The sequence below is a fragment of the Camelus dromedarius genome, chromosome 4, assembly GCF_036321535.1.
Source record: "Camelus dromedarius isolate mCamDro1 chromosome 4, mCamDro1.pat, whole genome shotgun sequence".
Taxonomy (NCBI): Eukaryota; Metazoa; Chordata; class Mammalia; order Artiodactyla; family Camelidae; genus Camelus; species Camelus dromedarius.
Window position 1 is genome coordinate 47,863,965 of NC_087439.1, and position 19,693 is coordinate 47,883,657.

The 19,693-nt window shown below is 38.3% G+C and overlaps 1 protein-coding gene across 1 annotated transcript in view; it reads right to left on the reverse strand.

Moving 5' to 3' along the window:
• SP3 (Sp3 transcription factor) overlaps positions 1-18,815 on the reverse strand; it is a 47,090-nt gene extending 28,275 nt beyond the window's left edge. Inside the window, exons 1-4 of the mRNA XM_031451679.2 lie at positions 18,675-18,815; positions 17,925-18,058; positions 17,307-17,432; positions 8,433-9,792 (exon numbers count right to left, since the gene is read on the reverse strand). Coding sequence (XP_031307539.2) covers positions 8,433-9,792; positions 17,307-17,432; positions 17,925-18,058; positions 18,675-18,681 — 1,627 coding nt within the window. The 5' untranslated portion in view covers positions 18,682-18,815. The remainder of the gene's footprint in view (positions 1-8,432; positions 9,793-17,306; positions 17,433-17,924; positions 18,059-18,674) is intronic.
• Positions 18,816-19,693: the final 878 nt, after the last annotated feature.

Here is a 19,693-nt window from a genome sequence, read left to right on the forward strand (position 1 = left end):
CCTATTTTCTGTTGGATTGATAATTTTCTACCTCTTTCCCAAGTTTAGAAGTTAAAAATTGCATTTTTGCAATAGAGAGAACACAGGATTTTCAGAGCAGTAAAAATACTTCGTAAGATATCATAATGATGGATATATGTCATTATACATTTATCTAACTGTTAGAATATGCAATACCAAGAGTTTATTATATAGACTATGGACTTTGTGTGTTTATGATGTATCAATGTAGGTTCATCAGTTATAACAAATGTACTACTATGATGAGGAATGTTGATAATAAGGGAGGCTATGCATGTGTTGGGGCAGAGGTATATGGGAAATCTCTGTACCTTCTCTTTAATGTTGCTGTGAACCTGAAACTGTTCCAAAAAATAGTTTTAATTAAAAAATATATATAATTGCATTTTTTTCTCTTGATAATTACTTATATCCATATTATAAATTGATGTAAAAAGGCTAAAACTATTCTCTATAAAGACAATCTTCCTAAAAATGACACTCTTTACCCAAGAAACCAACCCCACCAGTTCCACACCCCTAATTTTTTCATGCTGAGCATTCCATTTCCTAACAATATAAATATTAACTACCAAGAATGATGACTTCCATGTATTAAAACACACATAAAAAAAATGAGCTTATAATGATACGTTAAAAAAATGCAGAGAATGTCTGAAGGCAGCTAAGACATCAACTCATTCTGAAAACAGATAAATACAAGGGATGGGTTTAATAGTTTATCCTTTCTTGTACAAATGTGCTTTCGTGGTAACCAGAGAGCTAACAAGGGAAGGTTCTTTTCAGAAAAATCAGTTACAAACACAAAATGAGAAAATTAAAAAATCATTTTGCAAACCTTAATGAAATAATGAATCCAAATGACAACAATGAAAAGCTACTAAAACCATTATTTGAAAAGCTAAGACTTGGAAGCACATGAACCAATAAAAGACACTATCCTTATCTGAATCCTAATTTGATCAATTCTAAAAAGACATTTTTTTAACCACTTGGAGAACACTAAATAAGGATATTACATAATATTAAGAGATTACTATAAATTTACGGTATTGTAAATAATGGTACTGTGGTTATGTTTCTTAAAATCCTTATTCGTTAGCACAGCAGTTCTCAAACATTTTGATACCAGGATCATTTTAAGTCTTAAAAATTACTGAGGACTTCAAGGGGTTTTTGTTATGTGAGCTACATCTATTTGCCAGAGAACAAGGGTGAAAGAGAATGGTTGACTATGAAGTGGCATGTGGGAATGAAGAGTGATAAAATGACACTATATCTTAATTATGGTGGTGACTATACGACTGTGTGCAGTTAACAGAACTGCAGAATTGCACACTAAAATTTTACAGTGAATTTTATTATATGTAAACTGTCTTTATAAAAAATAGAAAAAAATCAATTTTTTAAAAATTTGAGGATTTCAAAGAGTCTTTGTTTACATACGTTTTACATAATATTTACCATATTAGGAATCAAAACTGGAAAAATTAAAAGGGTGTATTTATTAACTTTAAAGTAACAAATTCATTAAGTGTTAACGTAAGTAACATCTCGTTACCAAAAACACATTTTTTTAAAAATTAGTAAGAATAGTTTGACAATTTGGCGAATTATCTTTAATATCTGGCTTCTTAGAAAGTAGCTAGATCATACTAAGTGAAGTTAAGTCGGAGAAAGACAAATATATGATATTAATTATATGTGAAATCTAAGAAATACGATATAAATGAACTTATTTACAAAACAGAAATGGACTCACAGACATAAAAAACAAACTTATGGTTACCAAAGGGGAAAGGGACAAATTAGGAGTTTGGAATTAACAGATACATACTACTATATATAAAACAGGTAAACAATAAGGACCTACACACAGGGAACTATATTCAGTATCTTGTAAAAACTTATAATGAAAAAGAATCTGAAAAAGAATGGATATATATGTATATCTCAATCACTCTGCTGTACACCTGAAACTAACACAATTTTGTGAATCAGATATACTTCAATTTAAAAAACCAGCTAGATCTTCCTGTCTGCTTCTGTGTTCAATGTATCATCTTATCACATATGATTTGTGATAAAACTTCTGAAAAATTCCATCCGTGAGGTGAAAGTAAAATACAATAGCATCTTGGTATCATTACAAAAATAACTTTGATCTCAGGGACCCCTATGAGAAGTCTTGGGGACTCCCAGGCCACACACTGAGAATCACTCACTCCATTAGCATTTTTGAGTAAAATGATACAATGTCTGAAATTTATTTTAAAATACTCCAGCAAGAGTAAAATTTTAAATGCTGGGAATAGAGGAAAGAAGAACGGCAGAAATGTTGATAATGGTTGAAGCTGGGAGGTGGTTACATTAAGGTTCACTATACATTTCTGTTTTTGTGTATCTCTAAAGTTTTCTGTAACTTTTAAAGTTACTACTATTTTACTGTCAGTTAAATTATTAATTTTTACCCACTGTAATCACTATTATGCCCTCATTTCACCTGGGTCTATTTCTCTACTTAATCCTTCAGTAGTTTCATAAGGGTATTTGAATAATAAACTCTCAGTCCTTGATTATTTTAAATGTCTTCATTATATTCTAACTCTTGAGTAGGATTTTAACCGCTATAGAATTCTTGGCTGCTGGTTATTTTCTCTCAGTACATAAAGATATTTACTACCTGACCTTCTGGAATATGTGTGGCTGGTAAGAAGTTGGTAGATCTAATTTTATGCTAGCAATTTGCCCTTTCTATCTGTTAAAATTCAAGATCACCTCTCTTTCTCCATAATTTTAGTTTAAGACAGGGGTGAACTTGAAGCAAAATTTTCATCTGCAGACTACGTATCTTCAACACAAGAAAATTCTCAGCCATTATCTCATCAAATACTGCTTCTCTTGCCATTCATTCTATTTTCTTTTTCTGAAATTTCTGTGTTGGTAACTCTCAATCTATCTTTCAAGTCTCTTGATTGCTTGTCATCTCTAAGCTATATTCTGGGTAAATTCCTTAGTATTTTACTATTCAATCATTTTTTTCTATGTTCAGCCTAAGGGTTCTCCTGTTTGTCTCCCCAAATTTTCCTATTTCATCTAATTTAAGACAATGCTAACAAAACACACTACCAGTAAAAAAAAGAAAAAGCACTGTAAATTAAACACTGATGTGCCACAGACTGTAAGATATACTCAGATCTCAGAAATATTAAAATGTTAAACAATATGTATCTTAGAATCAATGAAATGTTTCTCCTATCTAGGATTTCTGTTTGTTCCTTTTACACATCTTACCTTTTTGTTCCACTTCATTTTTTAAAGATGCTACAGCTTCCTTTATTTCACTGGCAGTTATAAACATACTGATTTTAAAGTCTTTAACAGAATTTAAAATTATCTTTCTTTAAAACGGACATGAATTCATCTCCTGATTGTTGATTTTATTGGCTATCTTACATGATGAAGGCAAAATTGATGAAATTTGGAATTTTGGTTTTCAGGCTTACAATGAGTACAAATTTTTTCTCTCTGCATTACATCCCCATGCTTGGCATTTCTGCAAGTGTCTCCACCAAGTCTCTCTCACCCTAGTGCAGATCCAGGCTTTAGAGGTAATATTGGAGATACCATAAATCTAGACGCTGAACTAACAGCTCAATGGCTTAGACTGGTTCAGAAGCTGATTTCAGGACTGTCTTGATGTCCTCCTATTTCCCTATGTCCTCTTCTCATCTCTGTTAAGTGTACATCCTCATTTAAGTCATACCTTGGAGTAAGAGACAGTAACAAACTTTTTTTTTCCCCCAAAGCTTTCCTCTACAAAAAGGAACCCTACTCCAGATCTTGGTTTTAAGCAGAGACTCCGACTCCCAGCTCTTTCTCATGTGGGGTCTTTTTATTTGTATTAATAGATAATTAAGTAGGATATAATTCCTGACCTAAATGCTTAACAGATATGCTCATCCTACAAAAAAAAAAAAGCAGCTAAAAGTTAAACAGGATTAAAAAAAAAACTATACAAGCAGTATAATTATGACAATATTCAAAAATGTATATGATACCAAGTTTTAAGTATGTCCACTCTTAAAGGATAAAGTCAAAATCTCATAGAAAACTAAAATTTGAGAAACTGAATAACTCTTGGCTTGAATTTGGGGGAAATTTTCCGACTTGAAAAGATGTTGGAAAGATAACGTAAATTCATACTTTGTCTCCTCTCACTCAGTTTCAAATACATAGCAAATGGTGGACAAAGTAAAAACTAAATTTCAAAAACAGCATGCATTTCTCAGTGGGCAAGGAACAGAAGAAATAAAAGGAGTGAGAATGGGGTTGTTGCTTCAGGTCCAATAAGCTCTATTTTCCAAGGAAGATGGGTGTTTGGTTTCTAAAGGATAAAAGGCACTAAACATACCCCTCATGAGAGGCCCAGAGTCAGATTCACCTCTTAAAACAGGCTGGAATAGAGGTCATTTTTGTTAAAGGAGAGCTTTAAAAAAAAAAAAAAAGTCAAAGAAATTTCAGAGCCCTGCTTGAAAAAAAAGTGTGGTTTCACTTATTTTGGAAATTTGTTATATTATTTCCATACTCACCAAAAAGGAAAATACAAACCAACGGTGTCAAAGTTTTAAACATTTCATCTGGGCAAACTATGCTTTAATACAGACAAAACTTTTTCACTCTGATTTTCACATAAAACACATCCTAAAATAATTTCTTCCTTCTTGTCAATTAAGACAGTACACCACGGTATAGTTTTCCTATTACCAAATTATCCCCAAATTACAATTTCCTGGTTTTTATTTCTAAATATGCTGCTGTGTACTACACAGCATTTTAATTTTCATTCTCTTTAACTTTTATTTTCTCAAGTCCTTTCATCATTCCTTTAAAACTGGGGGAAAAACTCTAACTGAATGGTCTTCTGGAGTGCTTCTTTATTTTACCCTTCCTTGCCAACATTCAAGAAACTAATAAATTATCACCCTAAAAATTCAATTTTATATTTAATTCAAACAGTGTTGCCAGTGTATTAGTATTTTGGAAATAAATCACTGTACTGAGCACTTGGTACTTTATGTCAAACTAATTTCATGACCAATATAAATCACAAAATCACAGATCAATTCTCTAGAGGTGTTTTTCTAACATATATAATCTCCATAATTTTAACTTTGTGTAAGCTTTAAAAACTAGTTTCTAAAAACTATCCACTGTCTTCAGAAGTGTGTCATTCTTCAGAAGTGTGTCATTCTACCAGTATTCTCAAACTTTTTGGTCTCAGGACTCATTCTAAACTCTTAAATTTACTGAGGTCCCTAAGAAGCTTTTATTCATGTAGGGTATATATTTTAGTATTTACTGTATTAGGAATTAGAAGAGAAATTTTTCATTTTTTAATTCATTTGAAAATAAAAAATCCATTACATGTCAACACAAATTAGTATTTTACGAAAAACAATTTTCTAAAAATATACAAAAAAGTTTAAAGAGAAGAGAGGCCATGTTCCACATTTTTGCAAATCTCTTTAACATCTAGGTTAAAGGAAGACAACTGGAATTTCATATCTGCTTTTGCAATCTGTTGCAATATGTGGTTTGGGCTGAAGCATATGAAGACTACCCAGTCTCACAAAGATATGTGCCTGGAAAAGGAAGATGTAATCTGACAGCCTTTCAGCCGACTGTGGGTATCCTTTGATACTATACAAATTACAAGTGGTAGTTCCTTAAGGGTCAGTTGAAATCTCGAAATCTGAATGGATCTTTTACTCATCCATGATTCTGTAACATGAGTTGGTCATTTGAAAACCACTGGTTCACTGAGTTATCATAAAGATCTTCCAAATGTTGGCATTTTTCATTATAGTACAGTATCCAAAAAAATCCTACTTATTAATATTAATATCACTGTCCATTTCATCAGAAAAGTATTTAATTATTAACAAGTTTTCAAGTTCATAGTAGTAGATTCAAGTTTTCCAAAATTCTAATTTTTGCTGGAAAGCCCAAATTTTATTATTGGTAGCAGTCAGGAATTTTTCCTTTAAGGGACAGGCTCATTTAATTCATTTTTTTTAAAGAAAGTATCTTTTTAAGAAAGTATCTGTCACTTAAATACACAAGCCTCTTAATAACCATAGTTTGTCAGTTAGTCTTTCAAGTAAAACATGTTTCATGAAAATAGCACCTACTTCAGCTTGTAACTCACACAATTGCTCAACTGAAAAATATATATATATATATATATATATGTATTTTTCAAAGACAATCATCTTATTTTGGTATGTAGCAGAAGTGCTTTATTAAAGTACACTTCCCATTTTGTCACAAAGAATACAGAAATACAGCAGGAACTGCAAATCATAAACACAATGAGATACCACTTCACACTCATTATTAGTATGGCTAAAATCAAAAAGGAGGATAATGATAAGTGTTGGTAGCGATGTAGAAAAATTGGAACCCTTTTACTGGTGAGAATGTAAAATGGTATAGTCACTTTGGAAAGTTTGGCAGTTCCTGAAAATGTTAAACATACAACCCAGCAATTCCACTTCTAAGTATATACCTAAAAGAAACAAAAACATGTCCATACCAAAAAACTACACAAATGTTAATAGCAGCATTATTCTTAGTAGCTAAAAAATGGAAATGTTGTCCATCAACAGATAAATGAATAAAATGTGGTATATCCACCTAATGGAATATTATTTAACCACAAAAAGGAATATAGTACTAATAAAGGCTATAATACAGATGAAATGAAAAGTCAGACACATAAAGCCATGTATTGTATGATTGTACTGATACGAAATAAAAAGCAAATCCAAAGAGACATAAAGTAGATTAGTGGTTGCCAGGAGCAAAGGGGAGAGGAGAATGTGGAGTGACTGCTAATGGGTATGGGGTTTGGGGGAGATACTGTAAATGCTCTAAAATTAGACAGTGGTGATGGCTGTACAAGTCTGTGACTATATTAAAAACTACTAAATTATATACTTTAAAGAGTGAATTTTATGGTATGTGAATTATATTTCAATAAAGCTGTTATTTTTAAAAAGACATGCAGCATTCAAGGGTCAAGATTTAGTAAATGTAACTATTTTGACTGGTACATCAAGGTCATTTTTCAGTGAAGCTAGCGTTTTTCTTTAACTGCAAGAGCATGGTCATAAAGAATACAACTGCTAGTATAGTTTGGTATCACAGCTTTAATTTGTGCTAAGACACAGTAGTTTTGACTACCATCAGAGAAAATGTCAACACAACAAAAAACACAAATAATTTTACTAATATTATGAAAAGCAGTTTGACATCATAAGACCACTGAGAAGGTCTCAGGGATCCTTAGAGGTCCACAGACCACACTTCAAGAACTGCTGCTCTAAACCATGGCTTCAGAAAGTTTAAATGCAATTAAAGACTATCCAAGTACAAATCTGAGGCTTCAAGACAATTCCACTTTTCTAGATATCGCAATTTTCTCAAAAGAAAAAAGGTAATACCATTACCTCAATAAATTAAATCCAAGCGTACCAATTTAAGAGTTTGGAATCACTGACTCAGTGGAAGGTTATAATAGCAAAATTTCCCCAAAAACCAAATAGCAAAGTATAAGAAAGTAAGGATTTAGTACACAACAAAATATTTGATAAAACATTATCTAAATAAATAACATTAATAAGGTAATGATAATACTATCTCTTTTAAAATTGTATTATTTAATTCTTACACAACAAAGAGTAGACTTCTCAAATTTCTACCCATACTATCAATAATATACCTAACATAGCTGAGTTTAAGGCTCACCTCACACTTGTAAAAATAAACTATCACAGAATCAAAGAATTTTAGGTTTGGGTTACCCTAGATATAGTTACCTAGTCCAACAACCCCATTTTACCTGATGAGAAAACTGAGTTTGCAAGAGAAAAAGGAACTTAGCCAAAACCATACAGCTAGCTAGTGGGCGAGACAGCATAAACAGCACCCACTCCCAGTACCATGTTTTCACTGTGCCAACCTGACTGCCCACTAAATATAATGCATAAAACATTTACTTTACATCACACCAAGGACAGCAAAGACACCTTACCTGCCAAATAAAAATTTTGTAATGCTTGACAATATTAATCAGATGTGAAAACATATATAAAATTGAGTGATGAAAAACTACAAATGTAACTGTCATAATAGAGAAATGAATCCTTGACTTCAAAAACTACAAACTTTCAGTGAAGAACAATATGGAACACATTTGATGGTGACTTTTCATAAAGACATAAGGAAATGTATCATAATCTTTAAAGATAGCCAGATGCTGATAAACACCTAAAGCAAAAGTTTCCTTATAAATTAACAAATCACTAAACTTATTTATGGCATGACAAGACTTAAGCCAGACTCACCTGCAGGACTGTCAGCATTCTCTCCTGGGTGTAGCTGTATACCAGTAGAATCTATAGAGTTTACTGTAACTGTCTGTAGATTTGGCAACTGACCAGTGCTTAGACTAACTGGAGTTGAAGTCAAGGCTCCACCTGCTGCAACTTGACCAAGCGTGAGTGTCTGAACAGGCGTCAAAGTTATCTGTTGGGCAGCAGTATTCTGTATTTGCAAATTCTGCAAGTTCTGGACCCCTTGTACTTGAAATGTCTGCCAAGTTATCTGTCCAGAAGGGGTCACTGTCTGTGCCTGAATTAAAAAGGTTCCAGGATTCAGCTGCAACTGAAGATTTTGCAAAGCCTGTTGTGATATATTCTGACCACTGGCTTGCACACCATGGATTGTCTGTGGTGTAATACCTTGCACAATTTGGGCTTGACTGGTTGGCTGCTGAGACTCTTGAAGTTGTAGATGTTGTACAACAGGCTGTGCTGTAGAAACCTGAATATTCTGAGCCTGTGTCTCTTCAGAAACAGGCGACTGGATATAATTTCCCTGAAGATCTGAAGAATGGACTTGCCCACTAGTAGTAGTCAAGCTATTGGTATTTTGTTGTAATATTCCTGTACTATCTATAGTAACAGGCAACTGTGATGAAGAGGACGTTGGCACAAATAAATCTGTATCAGTATTAGTTTCATTAATATCAGGAGAAACCCGCTCACCAGTCCTTTCTGAATTGTCTGAACTATCCATAGCTTGTCCTGTGTTTATCAAATGTCCATCAGCATTAATGCCTGCAGTCATTGTCTGAGAACTGCCCGAGAGTCCCAAAGAATCTAGATCGACACTATTGATTGGTACAAAGGTAATATTTCCTGGAAGACCAAGAGGCACATTAGCAACTACTTGGGTTTGGCCAGGAAAAGATGAACCACCAATTGCAACTCCCTGAACCTGGACTTGACCAGTCTGTGGTAGGAGATTCTGGATATTAGCAGGAGGTGTTCCAGAGGCAAGCAAGGTTTGATTAGAGCCAGGAATGATCTGAATTTGACCACTTTCTTGATTTATACCCCCATTATCTGAAGAGCCTGTGAAACCAATCTGAACCTGCTGACCATCTGAAGACTGAATCTGTGGTATTACTTGATATTGAACATTGGACACTGTACCATTTGATGAATCTGATCCCGGTGCAACTGAAAATATTTGCTGATTCTGCAAATTCTGAAGGGGAAGGACATACTGCCCACTGGAAGTAGCAGCACTTGGAATCTGTACTAGATTACCAGCTTCATCTTTTATAGTTGTAGGTGTGGCTGACAAAACCTCCCAACGGTTTGGTGCTCCTCCTAACTGTGCAGAAGCCAAATCACCTGTCTGGATGAAGAAAACAAAAAATGTTATGTGATATGTATTTGTGGTATATTTGATCCAATCCTCAAAAATCTCTAAAAACTGATATAAATCCTACCACCTGAAAATGAAAGGCTTCCTAGTAGCAAAACAGAGTTCAAATACGGAAGTACTATATAAACCACAATAATTATCATTTCCAATTTTGTTATTGCAAAGATAACCGTGCTATTTGAGTAGGAAAGAAAATTCAATTAGAATATTCTTTATTTTATGACCATAAACTGATTTTCTAATCCCTCACCTATGATCTCTAATGCTATAAAGTAAAAATAAATAAAAGTAGAAGTAGCTAGAAAAGATTACAGACAGCTCAAACCAAACATACTTCAAACACTGAAGAGAGTTCAATAAAGTATAAAACCCTCTAAAAACATATCACTAAATCAGGTGCATTATATTTGTGTACAAAAAATAAACATTATTAGAGCAGTGTCATCAAGTTATCTGAGTAGAAAAAGTTAAGATCTGTATATTACTATCAACTTTAAATCAAACAATTAAAGCTACTCTTTCCTAGCATGTATTCATGTAGTCCAGAGTAAAATGGTGAGGGTGATTCCATTAGCAAGCCATCAAATTCTTCACTTTTCCCATGGACTACTTTAAAAAAAAAAATTAGATCCCAAAAAAATTTTAATGAGGAAAGGTTACTGCTCTGTGATTACATTGCAAAGTCACCCCATTTAAAAGGTTCTTCTAGAATCTAAAAGCTGGAGGATACAGACTGTTGCTTTACCTACTACCTCTATTTAAGTTTGCAGCAGAACGCCAGATATATCAATTTTGCATTCGGTAACCTGTTAGAATCTCAGGTATCCCCATATCCCCGTATTTTATGGATTAGACAAGACTGGAAATACTAACATAGGAAAGCAGAAAGCAATAAAACCCAACATATCAATGTCAAAGGATATACTTTCTAAGGGAATGGTAACAGTAATGTCTAACATTTCAGCCATTCTTTTATATGCCAAGCAACGTGATAGGGGTTTATAAGATTATATCATCTATTCCTTACAACACTCCTACTAGGTATGAGGTAGTTATTGTGATCACAGAAGAGAAAATAAGGGACAAAATCACATAGCTATCAAAGGCCCAAACAGGATTTAAAACTAAACCAGTCTAACTCTGGAACCCAGGCCCTTAAATACTATACCATACTTGTCTCCCATTAAGACCAGTGGGAATTGGGACATGGGGAATGAGACCCTATATGAATTACTCACCATCAAAATAATGCCATTCCTATCCCAATTCCTTCTAGAACTATATGTGATTTCCTATAACTCCACACACCACTAGACAATGAAAACATGAGCATATCTACCCCAGAATTCTCAACCTAGGATCCATGTCTGGGGTTCAAGGGATCTTTGAATCCTCTAAAATAGCATACCAACTTTTTGACAAAGTGGGGGCGTGGGGTGAGGGGGTGTTATCTAGGGTTTCATCATATTCTCAAAGGATGTCTGTGACCTACTTTTTTTATAAGGGGTTAAGACAAATACTGTTCTCTCAACATAAACCATTCCACAGAATTTAATACAAATATTATAGAACCAAAAGAACCTAAGTTTCTTAAAGAGATTCACTACCTAATTTTCATGTAGACACAGTTAGAGAGTATGTATTTCAATGGATGAACCACAGTTTAATGACTCAAATCAAGACATGTGAGTATATCTGCCAAGAAGAAATAAGCATATATGGGTGAGTACATGAGACATACAGTCTCTATGTTCAAATGGTTCATAATCTATTCAAGCAGACATACACATACATGTCACTACTATGTGAATAGTGGTGTGCACTAGGCATATGATCGAAACACTTGTGGGGAACACAGAAAGATGGGGGAAAAAAAAAGATTTCACATAAGAGATTTTGAAAGTAATCCTGAATAAAATTTAAGACTTCAATGAGGGCAATAAGGAGAGAGACAGAGATATTAATAAGATATAGAAATAATAAAGTCACAGACAAAAAGAAACTAAAGAATAATGTGTAGTTTGGAGTTCAAGAGAGGATCTAGAAAAAACTCATATTCAGAGAAAAAAGTAATGGTGAACAGGACTAGACATTTTTATCAGTGCCTACAGTAAACTCTGTAGATCCTATTAAGGAGTTTGAACTTTATCCTACAGATAGTGGATAAAAGCTGTAAAAGGTTTTAAGACAAGTGAATGGTGCAATCAGATCTGTGCTTTACAAAGATAAACTAAGACCCGATGAAGGAGACTGAAAGGCAGAAGACAATATAGGCAGAGAAACTGTGGGACCCAGTACAAATGTCAAGGCATGAACTAAAATAATGCTCTATCTTTTAAATACAAACTTTTAAACTTATCAAACTTAAAAGATTAAAGTGAAGCACCAGACATTAAAGCTGCATATCATTCTTCAACGTCTGTCTGCTATAGAAATTACAAGCTTAAGTCATTTTTCCCATTAGTAGAGTACAATTCACGTTCCATTTCGGTCTCTTGTTATTTTAAGTAGAGTAAAGATATTTAAATCTATACTTTATATTGAAATCTACACTAAAGTATAGTGTTTCAGATCCAATCCTTATCTTTTCAAGGTTCTTCTCCTTTGGAGAATAGACCTTGAATTTTTTCTGACCAGCATTAAACTTACAATTTTTTCAACTTATGTCAAAAAATATAGTATATCAGATACAAATTAATTTTACAATGCAGTCATCCCTAAGTGTCCCCGGGGGCTTGGTTCCAGGACCCCGCGGATACCAAAATCCCCCAATGCTCAATTCCCTTACATAAAATGGTGTACTAGAGGTAGCCCTCCAAGGACGCAGAACCCAGTTACAACGGGACAACTGTACTGGCATTTTGTCTCTTTTTCATCCTTAAAATAAAAAGTCAAATTAATGGCATCTAAAGTATTTCTTAACAAGATCATAAGAAGCGCAGATATTCAACCATCAGTGAACAGCTTTCTAGTTCAAGAAATTCCCTGAAAATAAATGACTATTCAAATGACAAGTCTGAGTAAACATTACCCAAGCACCACCTTCTCTACAAGTTAAATGAACTACAGTACCACTTTTCCCAACAATGCTGGCCCTTAACCGAAGGGAAATCCCCAAACCTAGGACAAAATTATGTATTTGAACTTTTCTGAGTAAACCTAAGGTGAAAAGCATATACAAAAAATATTTATGAACACTAAATCAGAAAGTACTAGGCTTTCACAATTTAAGCTAAGACTATAAATGCCTAGAGAAGAGGAGTACATTATCCTAGAAAAGAAAAAACTCATAATGGGTTCTAGCTCTAGCTAGAACTGTGGAATTATGTGTCATTTACAGCAAGACTCAGTTTCCTTATGGGAAAAATATTGCCTTGCAGGGTCATAAGAACCTAACAAAGTGTTAAGCTTTATAAACTGTAAAACACTACAAAATCCTAAAATACCCTTATGATGACTAAGATTATGAGGACAGATTTGAAAAACATACAATTGTGCGTAGCACAATGATCAATAAATATTTATTGAATGAATAAAAGTATTTTACTTTAAAATCACTGCAAAGAAAGTGACAGGAAAAATGGATCAATAAAACTGACCTTGAGATACCAGTCTTCTATAAAAATTTCTACACCAATTTTAAACCAATTCCACAATGAATAAGCCCCAAATATTTCAAAACTACAAAGCCTACTAAGACCATTCACTTGCAAGAGAAATTTCATCAGCAGCATACCAGCAAGAGATAAATTAAAAATCACCTGAGACCAGATAAAAGTTGTAAAAATATTTGATGTTAGGCTACAAAGGGAGAGAGACATAAAAACACACAACCCAGACAAGAACTAGTATTTGGTTTAGGTTCAAGATAACCTACATTAAGCTTACACACTGAAAAGAAAATCCACCAGTGTTTCTCTCAGTAATTCTAATATTCTTATTGACAACTAACAAAACCGCAATTAAAATGGACATTGGCATTATTGTAAAAAGTTGTAACTGAAGGTAGTCCCAGTATCCCTCTGTATACAAACACATAATCACATGGTAAAAGAGACCATAACTAAGTAGCTCTGGGATGCTGCTATAGCAATTCATTACAAAGGCATTCTCCACTGTAACCAGACATAAAATGGGAGGGGGGAGGGGAGGACCCAAGGATATCGTCTCAGATAATACCTGTGGAAGGGAATAAAGAAAAAATTCATAGCCACTTATTACATCGCATTTGGAAAATATTATTAACCTCTCAAGTTTACACAAATGGCTTTACAAAAGCCAGAAATAGGCAAGGAAGGAGTATAGCTAAAAACATGTACAAGTGTGAAGCTAAGGTAGAAACAAACTAAGAACCATTCTTCGGCAAGTATTTAAGTTCCTTAAAATCTTGAAAGGAAGAGTAAAGAACACAGACTGCAACAAACAAACAAAAACAAAAAAACTGTGCAATGAATTCCTTATGACAGTGTTGGTCTTATTTTAAGTAACAGCCAAAATAACCTTTTTTTGAAATAAACTATCATTCACTTTATACCTCACTAAATTTACAAGTTAAACTGAAATTCAGGCAATGCCTTTCATAACATTTATTTGTGCAGTTTATTACACTAAAGTACAAATGAAATAAGCAAATTAATAATCCACAAGTTCACACAAACGTAAATTGGACAAAATAATACCACGTAAAGGTCTACTTGGGGGGAGGATATAGCTCAAGTGCTAGAGCACATGCTCAGCATGCACAAGATCTTGGGTTCAATTCCCAGTACCACCATTAAATAAACAGACCTAATCATCTCCCCCCTCAATAAAACACATTAAAAAAAAATCACATAAAGGTCTACTTTTTTTTTCCTAATTTATTGCTAAAACTACTGACACAACTTTTCATAATGAAGTACGAAGGAGTCTTACCATCAAATCAATTTTGAGAGGCCATGCTATACGACAAGGTGAGACTGCCTTGTTATGACCTATTCAGCACTGTACTGAAGGTAACCAAACATTCTTGGCCAGGATGTAGGATGAATGCCTATCACATTATAATAGATTCTAAATAGAAAATATTTAAAACAAATCTGCAACAGCTGATTGGTTTTCCAATGCCCCTTTAATCCTAAAATACCAAACTAAACTAGTATAAAGTTGCAGTTTATACTTATATTTCCACTTGATTAGGGGATGGGGAGGCAATTTCCTCTTGATTTTAAACACAACAATACTATATGCAATCCTGAATTGGATCCTGGAACAGAAAATGTGCATCAGTGGAAAAACTGGTGAAATCAGAATAAAGTCTGTAGTTTAGTTAATAATACTGTATCATAGTAAATTACCTAGTTTTGACAAATTTAACCTGGTTATATTAACATAAGGGGAAGCTGGGTGAAGGGTTCAAGGTGACTCTCATTTCTACCTTTGTAACTTTTCTATATATGTGGAATTGACCCAAAGTAAAATTTTTAGAAAGTACAGCCACAAAAAAAAGCTCTCCTTAGACTGATCATAATTCCCAGTAATTTGAGTAATTAAAGTAAGATTACTTAAGCATGTTTTTAAGTGGGGAAAAAAAAATCCCTACGAAATCACTTAAATTCTTTCATTTTCTGAGATGTCCATGTCTAAAATTCATTTTTCAGCTTGAAAAATAACTGTCCCATTTGCTAAGGCAAACATACTCAAGCCAGTCTTACTAATTTTACTCAGTGAAAAATTTTGTGCACAGGTGCCAAACAGACAAGGGAAAAATGCTCTGACTGATTCTGGTTCATGTTCATCTGGCGGGAAATGTGATGTCAGTAGAGATTTGGTAGTGCAGAAGAGGAGCTGAAGAGGCATGGAAACAACTTCCCTACAAGTATATAGCCTCAGCAGGTTAAGGCTGAAGACAGTAATCTATTCCCCGGGTGAGACTCACATAAACAGTACATAAACATATTTTTTCCTGTAACTTCCTCCTTCATTTCTCCCCTCCCTCAACCTCTAAACTAGTATCTAAACTTGGTAAGATGCACTTACAAAAAGTTTTTTGTTCTATTTGAAGTTTAAAAAAGATAAATAGAAGCAATCTGCTTTGCAACTTTACTCATGAAGTGTTTTTTTTAAAGATAAACTATTTGTTTTGGCATTATGGACCTAAAGGGATATAGTTCATAAGAAAGGTATCAATCCATAAATTTGTTTAGAAGTAACAACGCATCTTACAAACATAATTTTATGCCTTTACATTTTTAGTCTGCTGACAAAAGCACAAAAACCTAAAACCACTTTTAAGTCATTAAATCTATTCACATCCCTCTACAGTATAATTTCAAGTACTAAAATTACAAATACAATACTTAACAGTAATACAGCTTCTTATTAGGTTCACTTTTAATGCCTTGGCATACTAAGAATTTCCTGCAGACTATACCAAACTTTTTGTCTACAGTAACAATTCAAAATACTATGCAAGCCAATGCTATAATCCATCTTAAAAAAAATGATAGGGGAGGTTTCAAATATTTTAATAAGTTAACACATCTACATGTTAAACACAACAGCAAAGATTAAAACGAATACGAAGTTCACAACAGTCTTTATTAAAGACTGTTTCTAGCTAATTTGTAATAAGCCCTCATTGTAACACTGGCCAGCTCCTCCCTCTGCCCCAAACTAAAAAACCCTACAAAAAGAATCCCACCATATCCCATCAGACTAGCAATCACAATAAAATGAAAATATAGCTTTGCCAACCAAATTCAACTGTAAGTATGTAAACATAATTCCTTACATGTACTTTTGTTTCTAACACTGGTATTCATATTAAGTTTCAAAAGCCAAAGTACTAAGTAACTTCGCCTATTTCAACGGTCACTTACTCCATTTATGAAAAATTACTGCAAATTTAGGTAATCTGCAAAAAGTAAAATTCAACAATGTAGAATAGCCATTTAAAAAGCATTCAAAAAGTGTTGAACTGTTCACTCTTGTATACAAAACGGTAATTCAAAGAATAAACCTTCAATCCTTTTTTTTAAACGATTTAACATTTCAACAGTAAGATCTAGTAACTTCCAGTAAAAAAGAAAAAAGCTCCGGGTTCAAAAACTACTAGGAACTAAAGACACTGCCTCTGCAGTTGATACTATCTATGGCCGATAGGCTGTGCTTGAAATTTTTGTAGTGTTCAGCGAAGGAGTTTTCGGCACTGATACGAACTGCTCAAACATCCATTTTGGAGTCCTCTACCCCCACCCTCTCAGACTTCATTTTGTAGTGAATTTGGATGGAGGTGCCGCAGTGACAATTTAGAGAAAGCCTGGGCTAGCTTCTGATCCAAACAGGCATGCGAAAGAGCAGGAAAGGGCGCCCTGGCTGCGCGATAGTCGGTCTCGGGGAAGGCGCGGGCGCCGGGGAGGCCTTTTGGGCGGGCGGGCGCGCCGCAGGCCCGGGATGGCGGGCCCAGGGCCTCGGCGGAGGCGGGCCGCGCGCGCGAGACTTACCGCTCCGGCAGCGGCGGCGGGGGCCCCGGCTGCGGCGGCCGCCTCCTCCTCGTCGTCGCCCGGCGATGGCGGCCCTATCTTGCTGCAGGTAGCGGCCAGCAGAGCGAGCGGTGACGGCTGAGTGTCCTACCCCCGATGGGCGGGTTCAGAGAGGGAGACAGGGGGAGGGGGTGGCGGTTAGGGCCGAGCCGCCGCTCGCACAGGAAGTGCGACTCGGGCCTCGCCGGCTGCGCCCGGGCGAGCGCCAGCCCGCGCTCTCCTCCTCCTCCTCCTCGCGTCCTCCCGCTCGCAAGCACACCGGCTCCACCGTCCGCAGGAAGGCGGGCGGCGGGTTGCGCGCCGGGCCTCCACCTTCCGCCCGGAACCCACCCCCGGGAGGGCAACACTTTCTGGATCACACACACACACACACACACAGACACACACACTCACTCACTCACACTCACACAAAAAGGCGTCGGGCGGGGGAGCGCGGGCGGGGTCGGAGCGTTGGCGCCTCGGGCGGGCAGCTCCCGGGGCGGGGGGAGGGGAGGAGAGAGGCGCGGAGGGAGGGGAGAGGCGAGGGGAGGAGAAAGCGGCGCGAGGGGGGAGCCGGGCCGGGGCTAAGCCGCTCCTCACCTGGGCCGCCGCCGCCGCCACCGCGCCGTTTCCGTGCTGCTGCTGCTGCTGCAGATACTCGCCGTGGCCGCCGCCGCCGCCGCTGTCCACGTCCAAGGCAGCCATTTCCTCTTGTTTCACGGGCTTTTCGGGAGCTGCAGGCACAGCGCGGGGGGGGTGGGGGTGGGGAGGAAGGCGGGTGGAGGAGAGGGAGGGGGCCCGCGGGCCGAGGCGAAATTACTCCGAAAGCCCGGACCGAGTCCCCTTCCCCTCCCCCACCCGCCCCCCGGCGGCGGCGGCGGCGGCGGCGGCGGCTCCCTCCTCCCCTCCTGCTGCTGCCCCCGCCCGCCGCTGCCTGTAACCCTCCTCCTCCTCCTCTTTCCCTCCTCCTCCTCCTCCCCGCGCTGCCCCTGCCCCCTCTCCTCTCCTCCCCTTTCCCTTCGCGCCGCTCGCTCTCACTCGCGCTCGCTCCTCTCGCACCGTCAGTCACTCACACGCCCGCCCGCCGCCCGCGCCCGCACACAGGGGGATGCGCTCCCGGTGGACCGGGCCGCCAGCCCCGGGCCCAGCGGGGACACGGCGTTGCTGGGGCTTCAGGGGTGGACGGTAGCTGGCGGGGAGGGGAGGGAGGCGGAAGGGAGTGCGGCTTTCTGCCTCTCACAGACACTCGGTCTCATACAGGGGGCCCGGAGCCGGCGGCGGCGGCCCGGGGCTGGCTGTAGTCGGCGGCAGAGGCAGCAGCAAGGGTTGCTCTCTCTCGGCTTTACGTACCGGTCATAGTGTGTTTAGGGCACCTCAGGCGGGGCTCCCCGCCGCCTTACACATGGTGAGGAGCGAAGGCGGCGGCGGCGGGAGAGGATGCGGGAAGCGGCGGCGGACACGGCCGGAGCGGTCCGGGGATTTTTTTTTCCTATTTTGATTGACTGTGCGGGAAACACAAAAGGTGGAGCCTCCAGCCCAAAAGGGGGGAAGAGGGTGACAGTCCGGCCGGAAGTTCCGCCCCTCTTCTCCGTGGTAATTCGCCACCACGCTCTCCATAGGCAGTGCTCATTGGCCCGGACGCCGGTCCGTCACTCGACCAGGAGGCGCGCTTCCTGTTTGCCCCCCGGGTGGAAGAGGAGAGACAATGAGCGGCCGTGGCGGCGTAGGTTCCCGAGAGCGGCTACGGCTCGCCTGTTACTCCGCTGTGCCCGCCTCGATCGCCGGCTGCCGCTGCCAGGCTGAGGCGCCGGCCTCTTCCACCTCGCAGGTGGTTGGAGCAGGCCCCGGCCAGCCGTAGGAGAGCTGAGCTGGGGAGGAAATCCGTCCCCGGAGGCTCGGGCTCCACTCGACGCTTCCTCCATCCCGGCGGCAGCCGGATCTCCCCAGGGCCTCGCGCTCTCGGTGCCGTCGCTTCCCTTCGCTGCCAGAAGGCCGCAGCCGCTCAGCCCTGGGGCTGCTTCTGCGGCCGCTGCTGCTACTGAGCAAACCAGGCCCGCCCCGCGAGCCCGGGGGGGAGGGAGCTGGTATTGGGGGAGACACCCCCTCCGAGGCTGGAGGAGGATTTTCTCTCATACACATTCAGCTCTTAGATTCACAGTCAGAGCCATCTCATTCCCATCCCCCTTAGCCCCTGGTTTCCAAACCGTCTCCCACTTTTACGTACCCTGGAAGCAGGCGTTTAAAACAGGGAAGAAATCTCAATTCACCTTACAGATAGAAGAGCTTTCATTCTGGCCACTGGCACCAAAACAAGCACTTAAAGTATATTTCATCTAATACGCAATGTGTATATTCAAAGGGACAGAATC